The sequence below is a fragment of the Echiichthys vipera genome (assembly GCF_963691815.1).
Source record: "Echiichthys vipera genome assembly, chromosome: X".
NCBI lineage: Eukaryota > Metazoa > Chordata > Actinopteri > Perciformes > Trachinidae > Echiichthys > Echiichthys vipera.
Genome location: NC_139825.1, coordinates 346,734 through 361,147, shown reverse-complemented (window position 1 = coordinate 361,147; position 14,414 = coordinate 346,734). Strand labels below are relative to the sequence as shown.

The following is a 14,414-nucleotide window of genomic DNA, read 5'->3' as shown; positions in this document are numbered from 1 at the left end:
TTTTTTTTCGGTCATATGTGACCCATATCTGATTTTTTTTTACAGTGTGAACAGCATAAATCACATTGAATCTGACATTTTCAAATCAGAATCAGGCCACTTTTAATTGTGCTACTGAACTGGATACGTATCGGATTTTTTTGAATGCGACCGCAATCTGAACAGCCGGGTCGCATTTAATGAGACTTTCACGTCCTTCTGTTTTGTAAATGAGTGACAAATTAAGTTGATTGAAAAAAAAAGTGCACAACAGGTGGGAGCCGGGAACCGAATCAAAACAAACATGGAGGACAGCAGTGAAGCAGGTGGCCAGTGGAGGGAGAGTGAAGTGAAGTTTTAGTCATGAAGTCCTACAATACCGGTTGCCGTTGCCATGTACCCTTCCATAAACACTGTTGTGGCGTGATGTCATCAATGATCAACTGCGCATGTAGGTCACTTCAGAAGCGTGAACTGGTCACAAGTAGATAAGCCACATTTAAAGACTTTATGTGAACAGCCAAACAAAAAATGGGATGTGAGCAAAAAATCAGAATGGTGCATTAAGACCTGCAGTGTAAACAGAGCCTTATAAATCATGAGAATTTTGAGGGAGATCAACAAAAAACACCTTGTTTGTGTACAGCCACATGTAGCAGTAACTGTAGCAGTATAGTAATGAGGCTTCTGAAATAAAGCTCAGAAAGACTGACCGACATGGGATGATTTGGAAAATATAACTCATGATATATACAGCATTTCTGTAGCGCAGTCTGGTATCTACTCAGCCATGTCTCCTTGAAGCACAAAACAGATGATGAAGAGAAGTTCCTGTTTTCCCCACCAATAGCTGACTTTTGTCCAGTTTGTTGCACAGTGTTAAGTTAGGTAGTAACAGTCAAAAAGGACTTTTGGGTAAATGTTAGCCACAAGGGTGATACAGGAGGGATATTAAGTGTATGTGAAAAAAAAAAAAAAACATATCAAAGAAAACATATGCCAATAAATCTGATTCTGATTAATGAACCACATGCTGAGTTTCTGAATAAACTACAGAGAGATTACTTTTAGTGTAAGAAGTAACATACATTTGTAAAATTTGTTGATGATATTGTTGCAGATAAAAGAAAAACATGGGAAACTTGTAGTGTAGTTAAACTCAACCAATGCATCATGACAGAAAATAGGTATTTTATTGTCTGTATTGTGTCTTACCCTGGCCCTCCCGGTCATTGTCCATGACCTCAGCCTGGGTGATCCACTCCATGTAGCCCTTGAGGTCCTCATCCAGCTGCTGGGTTTCTCTCAGCTTTTGAAACTCTCCACGGGACTTGGCCTTCTCTCGCTCTTTTGTGAACTCACTAGTGGGAAAGAAACCATTTGAAGGGCAGACACAAACAATTATGCAAATAAACAAATAGAAGAGTTGTAGTTAAGGGTATTCCTACCCACTGAGTACACCCAGAACCAGGTTGAGCACGAAGAAGGAGCCAACCAGGATCAGTGTGGTGAAATAAATCCATGGCCATTCCATTCCTATTGCATCATTTACCTGTCAGATAAAGCAAACCTTTCTGTCTTTATCAAAGAAATTGGTAAGTATGACTTAAATGTTGTGATAGCTAACACACAAAGAACACATTTCCACAACAGATGGAATATTTGTCACAGAGTAGGTATGGATCATCTTTCTAAAGTTTTACCAAGCATACCACTCCATTTACCATGGAAACAAGTCCAAAATGTCTTCAGGGTCAACGCAGTTTGGGCTTGAGAATTAAAAAATGAGCAGAAATGTGGATTTGGTAAGACGTGCTTGAGCAGCTCTAACAAAAGATGCTATTTTGTGCTATGTGTTTATTTATTATTCCTTGCCAGTCTACCAGTCCGCTATTTCTCTTAATGAGGAAAAAAAGGAGAAGAACGCATCTGCAGCTGCAGTTATGGCCAGTGAATGTTTTTACTCATGCTGGTGGCGAAGCACTTGGTCAAGTCAACAGAGAAGGACAGCAGATCGTACATTTTAGGATTAGGCCTGATAAGTTATTAAAGGTTGAATATGCAGAATTCTTTATTCAAAGCTATATATATATATATTTTAAATAATACACCCATCGGGCATTTTGAGGGGTACAGCATGAAAGTATTTATTTTCCATAAAAAGATATATTTAGTCTGAATTAATACTTAAACATTTTTTGACGGGTTTGACAATGACTTTCTTTCACATTCTGTTTACATTGTACCAGCCAATAGCATTGGACATTGCAGGTTGCCAGGGTTGTCTGTTGTTGGGGTCAGCTACTGTAGGCTGGCACTGGGTGAAATGGAGTTTGCTAATCCTGCAGCTGCTTCGGAGCCTCAGCGAAGGGGACGTTATTTGTCCCAGCAGTTGAGTGACCGGAAATGGTCAAAAACGAGAGTCAATATAGGCCAAGCATTCACTCGATGGACTGAGATAAAGGAGATCAACGGCATTAAAAGCACGCCCAAATGGCTATGTTTCTCCTTGATCGGTAAGCTAACTTTCATGTTTACTTATCTGTAACGGCTAATGGTAACGGCTAACGGTAAGTGTCGGTCAAACTCATCTGCAATACTTGTTTTTATGGTGCGATTTGCCAGAGGGGATGGGTTCTAAAAGGCTCGAACAGACTCCGGTCTCCTGTAGACTACTGGGCCTGGTTTGACCAACCTGGCAAACCGACAGCTGAATTATTTTTTGTTGTTTTGACTACAATCTTGAGATACTAGATGGTGGTGTTCTGCTCATTCTCAATATTCAACCTTTAATAACCTATTTTGAGGATCTTTGGTGGTTGGTCTGACATGTATGTTGCAGGTGTAGTAAGGGTTTGTTTGACTACACTTTTGCTAGTTAGACTATGCATATTTTAGGTGCAAAGTAAGGCACATGGGGTAAATGTTAGTCTCTTATGGGCATGTTTTTGGCATACCATGAATGAATCCAATGAGTGTCATCTCCTATTCCCTTTAAAGGCCATGTGCCCATGTTATTTAAACAACTGATTCAAAAAAGTGGAGAAAGTTTCATGCTCACAGTTTTCTGTACCATCAACACTCAATCTGCAAGTCATTGAGCAAATGCACTGATAACCTACTTAACTGAGGAGAAGGAGGAGGAGGAGCACTCCTGAGCATCTCTGTGTGTGTAACAAGCATGACACGTGGAATGGCTCTGCTGACACCGGAATCCACTGATCAGTTCAATTAATCAACCGCCAATTATATGAATTTACTTTATAGCAAAACTGTTAGACCAGTCTACTGTGCTTTGTCTGCATTACAACTGCACTACTTAAGGGGATCAAACCAAGATAAACTACATCCTGAATCATAATCTACAATGTGAAATGCAATAGAGACCAAAAAGGCAGGGGTACTGAAGGTGTTTTACAGAGAAGAGTCCAGGATATCCGTGTGTGTGTGTGTGTGTGTGTGTGTGTGTGTGTGTGTGTGTGTGTGTGTGTGTGACTGTGTGCGTTTGCATGTGAGTGCATGCTACAGTAGACCAGAGGAGGACACTATTGTAAATAATGAGAGTTGAGTGTGGAAATATATGAGTGTCTCGGGACATTCTAAATTCAAGTGGTAAAAACAGTGCAAGTGTCCAACAATCTAACATAATGCCTATATAAGCAGAAGAGAGCTTTATTCACATCAGAACTTCTTCAATTCCAGCATTTTCTTTAGAACGGCTTAACCTCTGTTAAGAGTATGATTTTTACAATAAATGGATGGAAGAGGTGGGTACCCTGGTTGTCCAAGCCTGGACGATTTAAACGCCACACCCCTAATGGACTAAAGATTAATACAAACATTTGCACCCTAGACGCAGTCATTTAACTTTCTCCTCTTTCATTTGAACTATCTGATCAATTACTACAATACATACATATTAATTTAACAGTATAATTTGCACTTAATTTTGGACCACGTCTCAAATGTACACGGTATAATTATTTTTATTTAAGTTACTATTGTAAAGGATTTTTGTATATGTCTTTGCTTTTTATCGTGTTGCAGATACCAGGGTCTCTGTACGTTTTAATAAGTTCAATTTAAGACTTTTTAAGACCTTTTTTGAGTCCAAGAATTACTTGCGAAGTAGATATAAACATGACCTCACAGAACTAACCAAGTCAAACATTAGATTACACAATTAATTTACACTCTAAAATCACTTTTGCACTTTAGAATGGTTAATCTACCTGAAACCAGCTAGAATTACGCAAATACACCAGGAAAAAAACCTCATCCTGAAGGAGGCTGGCGTTTGCTGCTGGCTTTTTGTATGGCCACTTTGTGTTTCTTCAGCTATGCATGTGACTGTAATTAAGATGTAATGATTCACTGAATTCACAAATCGATTCATGATACTGAGATCACGATATGATTTTCAATCCCTTTTAATAAAATCTACAAAATATATTTTCTTGGCTCTTTTTTTAAATTTAAGAAAGAAATTTCTGAGGTATTGTGGAGGTAAGAGAAATGAGCTGCTCTCTTCATGTGGCTTTTGAAATGGCTAAACTGAAGTTGGTACACAGTACCCCTGGAATGAGACTATTCCTTGCTGATTAAGCAGATAATAAACTTGCAACACAGAGCCTAGAATGTGCAAGGTAAGATATCTCGGCCCATTCTCCCATCACCTCGTAAAGATTCTAACAAACAGAGGAAATGCTCATTTCCTCATTTTAGGCACACACACACATATTCCTTAACTAACAAGTTCGAGTGTTGCAAACACAGACACATCTGTCTCTCTAGATAGCCATATAGGGACATGCACTAAATTCCTTCTCTCAGCATTTAGTGTTATAAGATGTTGCTAGGCAGATTAACATCTGTTGCCACCTTTTTTACCTTGGGGGCGTTACCATCAGCCCACCAGTGTATTTAAAGCCACTACTCTTAGACCACAACAGACTCGTCTGATGTATTACCTGGTTGGTGTTGTATCAGAACTTGTCTCCGCTTTGCAAAGTGCTCCAATAAAGATATTGGTGTGATCTCAAGCCATTGTCTCAAGATCTCTTCTTCCATCCTCCGATCAACGGACCCGGGGAGGCAACTGCAGGTTGATCTCAACAATTTGGGGGCCCGTCCGGGATCGGAAGGAGGAGAAGGCAAATTCGACCCAAAAGGTTTCTTCACGGGGTACAGCGTGAGACACAAGCCGGCACATCAGTAAAGGTAAGCAGAACCTGTTTAATCGAAACTCTGCACATTGGGCATTCTAAAACATTATGTCTTGCCTGCGCCACAGTGAGTAAACAATTTAAATTGAGATAATGGCAAAACTGAGAATGGTAAACTGAGAATGGTCCTGGGTCGTGGTTGACCCCACCGTTATTATGACGAGGATACGGACAAAACCTAGGAGGTTACTGGGTTAGAGGCCCGGGGAACTGAGGATACCCCGAATTCTATAAGTGAGTTTTTAGCTCACAGAGGCATCGCAATTTTGCTATAAGTGGAGTCTGGGACTCATATGTGTGTTTAAAGCAGTGTGGGAGGTTCGTGTGTATATCCACTTTGACATCAGACTCAGGTTCTGAGGAATACACATTTCTGTGGGACAACAGAGGGCGGTTTAGTTCCGTCGCTGTTTTTTATCTGAAACGGGAAAAGTGGTGCACGTTCTGGGGTAACCCCGAGAGTGAAGGCGCACAGACGTGAGTCTGTGTAGAAGCTTCCTTTACTAGAACAGCATTACCGGCATTAACCCCCGTTGACGAGAACAGGGAAGTGTTATAACTTCATTCATGGTTGCATCATATACGTCACCGGAGTATTTAGCGTGGATTGTAAAAGTGAATAAAGAACAGAAAAGGCAGACGAGATACTTAGGCGCCATTTTTAGGAGTATTCGTGTTAGAGGTGGTGTTTGTTGTCGGATATCTTATTCACGCATACACGGATAGTTAAAAGTTAAAATATGGATTTCCATTGGGAATAATTAAATATCGGGCTTGCTGTTTTCTGACTCACAATAAGAGCGAAGTGAACGAATAACACGGTGTCCTGGCTGTTCCAATCAGAGGTGAACTGTAACGAACAAAGTCAGCAGGATCAGCAAGAGCTGATTGGCCGTGGATGAGTCACCGTCTCAGAATAAGGCTCAGAAGACAGTAATCATTTAAGAAAATAATGAACGGAGAATTTGATCCCGAGCAGGACGATGGAGGCTGGGGTCCGGTTAACCCCAACTCCAGATGGACGTCATTTGCAGTCCAGTTAGACAATATGATAAAAGTAGCGGATACCACCCTCGGACCGAAAGGGAAAGACAAGAAATTGTAGGAAATACGAGTTAAAGTGGAAGGGTTGGTGAAGAGAAAAGGGAAAGAAATGGATGAGAAAGGATCATTGGGCAAGTGGTTATGGGAGAAGGAGTGTGAAAGTCGTGTGACAAGGGATGAAATGAAGGACAAGGGTAAGAATGCAGGAATAATGAAACGTTCCGGATATAAGAAAAAAACGGAAGCTCTGGAGGAATATAGAAGGGAGTGGTCAGAACTAGGGTTTTACTGGCGAAGTACAAAACACTTACACAAAAAAACCACACCCACAAAACAACTCGCCACTTCTGCCACAGCTCCGTCATGTCCACCTCTGTATTCCCCTTCAGCCACGACTCAAACTTCAGAAACCCCTGGCATGTATCCAACATTGTATATTACTGAGGGCACCCTCATGGTCGGCGAAGAGGAGGAGGTGTACACACAGGATATTGTTAGTAACACCTCAAGCCTACAAACTGGCCCCATCTCACAGGCAACAGGAGGGGCCTCGTGGCCACCTCCACCCCCGCCACCGACGGTGAACACCAGCTCAGGCGGAATGGACACTACTCCATTTGATCTGCGCAAACAACGTGAAAAACAAGCCGAAGAATGGGCTAGGTTAGAAAGTGAACAATCTCATTCCTATCCTCTCCAAATCAAAGTCAACATCGAAGCCTGTCAATAACACCATCAGGATGGGTCTGCTCAATGTTAGGTCTCTGAATAACAAATCATTTTTAGTCAACGATTTTATTACTACTTCCAAACTTGATTTTATGTTTTTAACTGAAACATGGCTGGAGCAAAATAACAGTGCAAGCATTCTGATCGAGACAGCACCCCCCAACTGTAACTTTATTGATGTATGTAGATCTGGGAAAAGGGGGGGAGGGGTTGCTGCTATATTTAAAAACATATTTCAGGGGAAACAGATGTCACTTGGTGATTTTACATCATTCGAATACCTGTGTGCTGTGTTGAAATGCTCTCCCAAAATTCTTCTGTTAATTATTTACAGGCCACCTAAATACTCAGCAAATTTTTTCGATGATTTTACCGAATTATTGTCTAGTATCTCCACTGACTTTGACTGCCTAGTTATAACTGGTGACTTTAATTTTCATATTGACGATTCGAAGGGCAAGGGTGCAAAGGAACTTTTTACTATTTTAGATACATTTGACCTGTCTCAACATGTGAAAGAGGCTACTCATTGTAAAGGACACACCCTAGACCTGATTATCACAAAAGGTCTCAATGTTTCTGATGTTCTTGTGACTGATCTTTCATTGTCTGATCACTTCTGTGTTTTCTTTAATATTTCTTTAATTCCGGAGACACAAACAGAATCAAAGAATGTCAAAAAGTGCTACATCAATGAACATGCTAATGTACTCTTTAAAAATGCCATCTCCTCGCTACCACCTCTAAACCCATGCCATGCTGATGATCTTGTAAACAACTTTAATTCCAAAATTGTGAATATCATAGATGTCATTGCACCGGTTACAGTTAAAACAATTTCTGGTAAGCAAAAGGCACCCTGGAGAAAAGCTGCTGTTGTAACAGCCCAGAGAAGAGAGTGCAGGAAGGCTGAACGAATCTGGCGAAATACAAAACTTCATATTCACCATGACATCTATAAAGAGAGGCTCCAGGCCTAAAATTTAGTCTTAAAAAGCGCTAGAGAAACATTCTTCTCCAATATCATAAACAGCAACACTAATAAGGCCAAAACCCTATTTGCAACTCTCTACAGACTGACCAACCCCCCAACACAAATACCAGCCGAACTCCATTCCACACAGAAATGCAATGAGTTTGCATTCTTTTATACTGATAAAATTGAAGGCATCAGACGTGCCATCAATATCTCAAACAAAAAAGTTGGATCACCACCCCGTTTAGGCCAAAATAACACAGCAATGATGGCAAGCTTTAATGCCATAGACTCTAAAACTCTAGTGGAAACAGTGACCGATCTAAAGCCAACCACCTGCTGTCTCGATGCTTTACCTACCAACTTCTTTAAGAATGTTTTTGACTGCCTATCAACAGACGTATTGCAAATAGTTAATAACTCTATTCAATCGGGCAATTTCCCAAAGGCCTTCAAAACTGCAGTCATTAAACCTCTTCTAAAAAAGCGGAGCCTAGATGCCTCTATTATCAACAACTACAGACCAATTTCAAATCTACCATTCATAAGTAAAATAATTGAGAAAGTTGTACTCCAACAACTAACTCACTTCTTGGCTTCTACTGGCTGCCACAACAACCTCCAGTCAGGATTTAGACCTTTTCATAGCACAGAGACGGCCCTTATTAAAGTTATAAATGACATCCGTCTTAACACAGACTCTGGCAAAACTTCAGTACTAATGCTATTGGACCTCAGTGCTGCATTTGACACTGTCGACCACTCAATACTTTTGGACAGGTTGGAAAACTGGGTGGGGCTCTCAGGCACAGTCCTAAACTGGTTCAAGTCATATCTACAAGATAGGAACTATTTTGTTTCCATTGGCGACTTTGTATCAGAACAAACCAACGTAACGTGTGGAGTCCCCCAAGGTTCAATCTTGGGGCCGACTTTATTTAATATCTATATGCTCCCACTAGGACAAATCATGCAAAATAATAACATTGACCACCATTGCTATGCCGATGACACCCAAATCTATGTAGCGCTATCACCAAATGACTATCGCCCCATAGATCTACTGTGCCAGTGCATTGAGCAGGTCAAACACTGGATGTGCCAAAATTTCCTTCAACTAAATGAGGATAAAACTGAGATAATTGTTTTTGGTGCTAAGAAAGAAAGGTCTAAAGTCATCCAACACCTTCAATCACTGTCCCTGAAAACCTCAAATAAAGCCAGAAATCTTGGGGTTATTATGGATTCTGATTTACATTTCGACAGTCACATCAAATCAGTAACAAAATCGGCCTACTATCACCTTAAAAATGTAACAAGACTTAGAGGGCTCATGTCAGCTCAAGACTTAGAAAAACTTGTCCATGCCTTTATAACCAGTAGGCTAGACTACTGTAACGGTCTCCTTGCAGGTCTTCCCAAAAAAACTGTCAGGCAGCTACAGCTTGTTCATAACGCTGCTGCTCGAGTTCTAACAAAGACCAAAAAATGTGAGCACATTACACCAATTCTTAAATCATTACACTGGCTTCCTGTACGTCAGAGAATTGATTTCAAAATCCTCCTGCTCACATATAAATCACTTCATGGTCTAGGGCCGAGGTATATCACTGATATGCTCCCACTACATAAGCCTTCTAGATCACTAAGATCCTCTGAGACCAATCTGTTAGTGGTTCGCAGAGTAAACTCAAATCAAGGGAAAGCATCTTTCAGTCATTATGCAACAAACAGCTGGAATAAACTTCCTGAAGATTTGAGACTTTCACCCACTCTGACCACTTTTAAAACTAGACTGAAAACTTTTATGTTCACCTTAGCTTTCTGCTAAATCTTCGCACTTTTAACGTCCGCACTGTTTTGATTATTGTCTATGTTTTTATTCTCTTTGTCTTCCTGTAATGCATTTGAATTCATGACATGTTGTGCTGTGAAGCACTTTGAGTCTGCCTTGTGTATGAAAAGTGCTATACAAATAAAGCTGCCTTGCCTTGCCTTGCCTTGCCTTGCCTTGCCTTGCCTTGCCTTGCCTTGCCTTGCTGCACCGACGGCCGCGTTATACCTACAAGCAACGCAACTCATTCTGACTCATTTGGCATAAGGGGGATTCAAAGTCAGCAAAAACAAACTGCAGGTCTGTCGAAAGCAGGTTTCTTTTTTGGGATGGGTAATTTCTCAGAAGGGGACTAGCCTCTCTCCACAGCATAAATCCACCATTTTGCATCATTCAAAACCCGTGTTAGTAAAAGACATGCTGTCGTTTTTAGGACTCACAGGCTATAGTAGGTCATATATTGCTGACTATGTTGGACTAACGACTCCCTTGCGCAACCTCGTGAAAGAACAGGGTATGCGGAATCTCTCAGCGTCTCTTGACTGGACCCAGGAGGCGGAAGAAGCTTTTATCAATCTTAAACAGGCACTTTCGTCCGCCGCTGAATTGGCCATTCCAGACTTCTCGTTACCGTTCTGTCTCGATGTCTCTGTCACAAATGCCTGCGCCAACGCATTTTGTTCCAGAGAAAAGGGGGAGATAGGATAGTATTAATGTATGTAAGCGTCATGTTAGACGAAATGGAAAAACAACATCATGACTGCACTCAACACGCAGCAGGTTTGGCTAAAATCATCCAGAAAACGGCCCATGTCGTCATGGGCCATCCATTACACGTTTTGACATCACACAGTGTGGTAGCATATGTCAACTCACAAGCATTCACATTAACGGCGTTACGACAACGAAGTCATATACTCGAAGCCCCGAATTTAACATTCACACATGGAGGAATAAATATGGCCGATCAAATGGGAACAGGAGAACCTCACACGTGCGTGGACATAATATATAGGGATGAAAAAGTGCGACCACACTTGCAGGCACAAGCAATTGATGGCGCCAGAGACTTGTACACAGACGGCTGTTGCTTTAGAGACGAGAGGGAGGGGTTAAAAGCTGCCTTCGCGGTGGTAGAGGATGTACAAGGACAATTCGTCACACGAAGCACGGAACGAATACAGGGACAGCAATCAGCCCAAAGAGCGGAGGTTCTGGCCCTTATAGCGGCCCTAGAAATAGGTGAAGGACAGAGAGTAAACATTTATTCAGACTCTGCGTATGCAACGGGAGCGGTGCATGTAGAATTAAAACAATGGTTAAGGACAGGCTTTCTGACGACCAACAAAAAACCCATCAAACATGAAACTGAAATGAGAGAACTGGCGAATGCATTATTACTCCCGAACGAGGTAGCAGTAATAAAATGCAAAGGACATGATAAAGTCAACACACGAGTAAGACAAGGCAATGACGCAGCTGATCAAGGCGCAAAGAAGGCGGCAGGATACGTAACACAAGCAATAGTGGTGTGTTCAGAGGCAGAAGAGCTATCTGATCTGAGTGCACTCAAAAATGGACAAGCAGCAGCGTCTCCACAGGAGAAAACCATGTGGAAAGCTAGAGGGGCCACACAAACGGATGGTTTGTGGAGAGGCCCGGATGGGCGTCTCGTTTTGCCACCGGACGGTAGGCAGACTGCTTTAGCTGAAGCACACGGTGTGGGACATGTGGGTGTGGCTCAGATGATGAGAAATCTGGAACATTGGTGGCATTCTTATCTGAAAGACATGGCCAAACACTTTGTGACCACATGCAAAATATGTACACAGTACAATGCCAGACCCACGGTGAAAGCACATCCTGGACGATATCCTCTAGAACCCAGAGTCGGAAGAGAAATCATAATCGATTATACAGATATGGTTACCATGGTAAGAGGGTATAGGTATGTGTTGATGTGTGTGGATGCATATACAGGATGGCCAGAGGCATGGCCTGCGAAGAAGGAAGACAGTAAGACGGTAATTAAGTTTTTGATAAACCAGTACATCCCGAGACATGGGTTCCCGGAGAAAATCAGGTCAGATAACGGAACACATTTCAAGAATCAGGATTTGCAGAAGGTTGAATCAATGTTGGGTTTGAAACACAAGTTTGGTACATTTTACCATCCCCAGTCACAAGGGAAAGTGGAAAGAATGAATCAGACTATAAAAAACAAATTGGCCAAAATCTGTGCACAGACCAAAATGAATTGGGTTGACGCCCTACCATTAGCCTTGATGTCAGGTTTCACGCCTTTTGAGTTGCAAACGGGAAGGGCTCTGCCAGGGCCACAGTCTAGGCTGCCTGGTATGAAAAATGATGACCAATCACTAACCAACAGAGAGTATTTCCGTGAATTGCAAAGTCTCGTTTCAGCATTCGCCAACGCCGGAGACAGACTGGGTGGTGCTGAAGGTCATCAAGCGGAAGTAGTCCGAACCTTGCTGGACAGGTCCATACCAGGTGGTGGAGCGAAAGTCCCACGCCGTCCGACTGAGGGGGAAAGGCGACACTTGGTACCACTGGAGCCATCGGCGACAGCGGCAGAACAACAACGCTCCTTGAGTGAGGTGCATCAGGACCTGAAAGCATCGTGCACTGTAGAGGAAGAAGAAAAGACCACCGACCAACAAGGGGCAGAATAATCCCTTGGTGGCACTGGAGGGAAGGTAGTATACCTGAGCTTGTTAAAACCAACACCCGAAGAAGACGACGTCGCCAGACCCACCATCTCCATGACAACATGTCAACTGAACTTTTTCATTTTTCTATCTGTAATATTTGCTATTTCCTTTGCTTTAGGTTTGCTAAAACTAATAGCACAGGCACCAGTAGGTTTAAGTGCTAAATCATGCTACTATTTGGTAATAGAGGAGTGTTATTATCGTGTGGTGCTCTAACATGTATAATTGTAACCCCTGATTTTTTGGTTATGCGAAGGTCAGCATGAACAGAGTGAGGCAGTGACACCCCTTAGCCCGCTCTCTCGTGAGAAACGAGGAACGCAAAAAAAGGATAAGTGCAAACAGAAATATGGGGGAATTGAGTTAGATTTCACCCTAAATTCAACCTCGGCGTTCCAATTTGACCTGTGTAGCGTAATTCCTTGTGGAGGCAAGCCAACTTTGCATAGAGGGTATGACGTATATATCTCTGCCAGCTGGGGTGGCCAGGGAGCCAGGTTTGGTGTCCTAGCTGGAACCATGTCTGGTAGGCCACCAATCGAGACTTTAACCCGCAAACGACCACCTCGGAGGGAAAGGTAAAAACGGCGGGGTACTTTCGTATACAGAGGGATTTAAGTGCACAAACACACCCATTAACAATGAGTGTCCTACAATTAACAGCCAATCCGTATCCTAACCGCCCAAGTGGACATTGTTGGAACTATACCGAAACTCCTTCTATTTCTTATTAGGGTTAGATATCACAGGAAAGGACCCTATGGGCCTTATAAAACTGAACTTACACCCGGCTCGTCCTCAAAACCTCACTGCATTAGCCACTGTGTCCGCTCCAGCCCCGGCGACTAAACCGGACCTGGGATCTACCTTTAAGGTCATAGACTACTCTCAATTGAAACCGGCAGATGTAGTACGGATGGCTACCGGGTACTCTGAAGAAAACTTGTGGGTATTCTGGTTCTGCTGTATTAACTACCATAACATGTCATTCATATTTACATTACTTTAACTATTAATATAGTTACTCTTTCTTTTTTGGTTGCTTGCATCTCTGGAAGTGTGTCTCTGTCTGTCTGTCTTTGTGTCTGTCTTCGTCTCTCTCTGTCTATCTGTCTGTCTTTTCTCTCTTTCTCTCTCCTTTTCTTCCTCCCCAACCAGTCAAGAAAGATGACATGTTACAGGGAAGGTTTTTGTTGCCACAGTACTCAACGGGGGAATTGTTGGGTCTATGTAAATCATAAAAAAGTAATAGAGTGTGGACTATACCCACTCTCTAAAGTGTCCTGATATAACTTTTTTTATGATTTGACACTGTAAATAAATTAAAATTTAATTTAATTTAATTGAACTTGAAAGAACTCCAATCCTTCTTGGGCTTCTCCTGTTACTACCGGAGGTTTGTCAAGGATTATTCAAGGATTGTCAAGCCCTTAACCAACCTTACAGTCGGATATCAACCACGGGGCAAAGGAGTTAAGGTTAGTCTAATTGATGGAAAATAGCTCAGTCCAGAAAAGCAGTAGTGAAGTCTGGGAAACTGAGTGTCAACAGGCCTTCAAGGCAATCATACACAAGCTAACATCATCCCCAGTCATTGGTTATGTGAATGCTAAGCTTCCTTGCCAGCAGAACAGGATTAGGAGCCGCTTTATATCAGGAGCAAGAAGGGAACCTGCGTGTGATTGCCTATGCTAGTATAGGACTCTCCTGCAGTGAAGCAAGATACCCAGCACAAAATCTTTAATTATTGGCCCTTAAATCGGCCATCACAGAGAAGTTTCACGACTGTCTGTATGGAAACTTCTTTACTGTCATCACAGATAACAATCCCTTGACATACCTACTTACCACAGCCAAGCTTGACGCTGTGAGCTACCGTTGTTTAGCTGCACTAT

The 14,414-nt window shown here is 42.1% G+C and overlaps 1 protein-coding gene across 1 annotated transcript in view; it reads right to left on the bottom strand.

Annotated features, from left to right (window-relative positions):
- LOC310965473 (dihydropyridine-sensitive L-type skeletal muscle calcium channel subunit alpha-1-like) overlaps nucleotides 1–14,414 on the bottom strand; it is a 293,992-nt gene that overhangs the window by 247,332 nt on the left and 32,246 nt on the right. The window contains exons 7-8 of the mRNA XM_083939088.1: nucleotides 1,428–1,531; nucleotides 1,195–1,340 (exon numbers count right to left, since the gene is read on the bottom strand). Of these exons, the coding sequence (XP_083795214.1) occupies nucleotides 1,195–1,340; nucleotides 1,428–1,531 (250 nt within the window). The remainder of the gene's footprint in view (nucleotides 1–1,194; nucleotides 1,341–1,427; nucleotides 1,532–14,414) is intronic.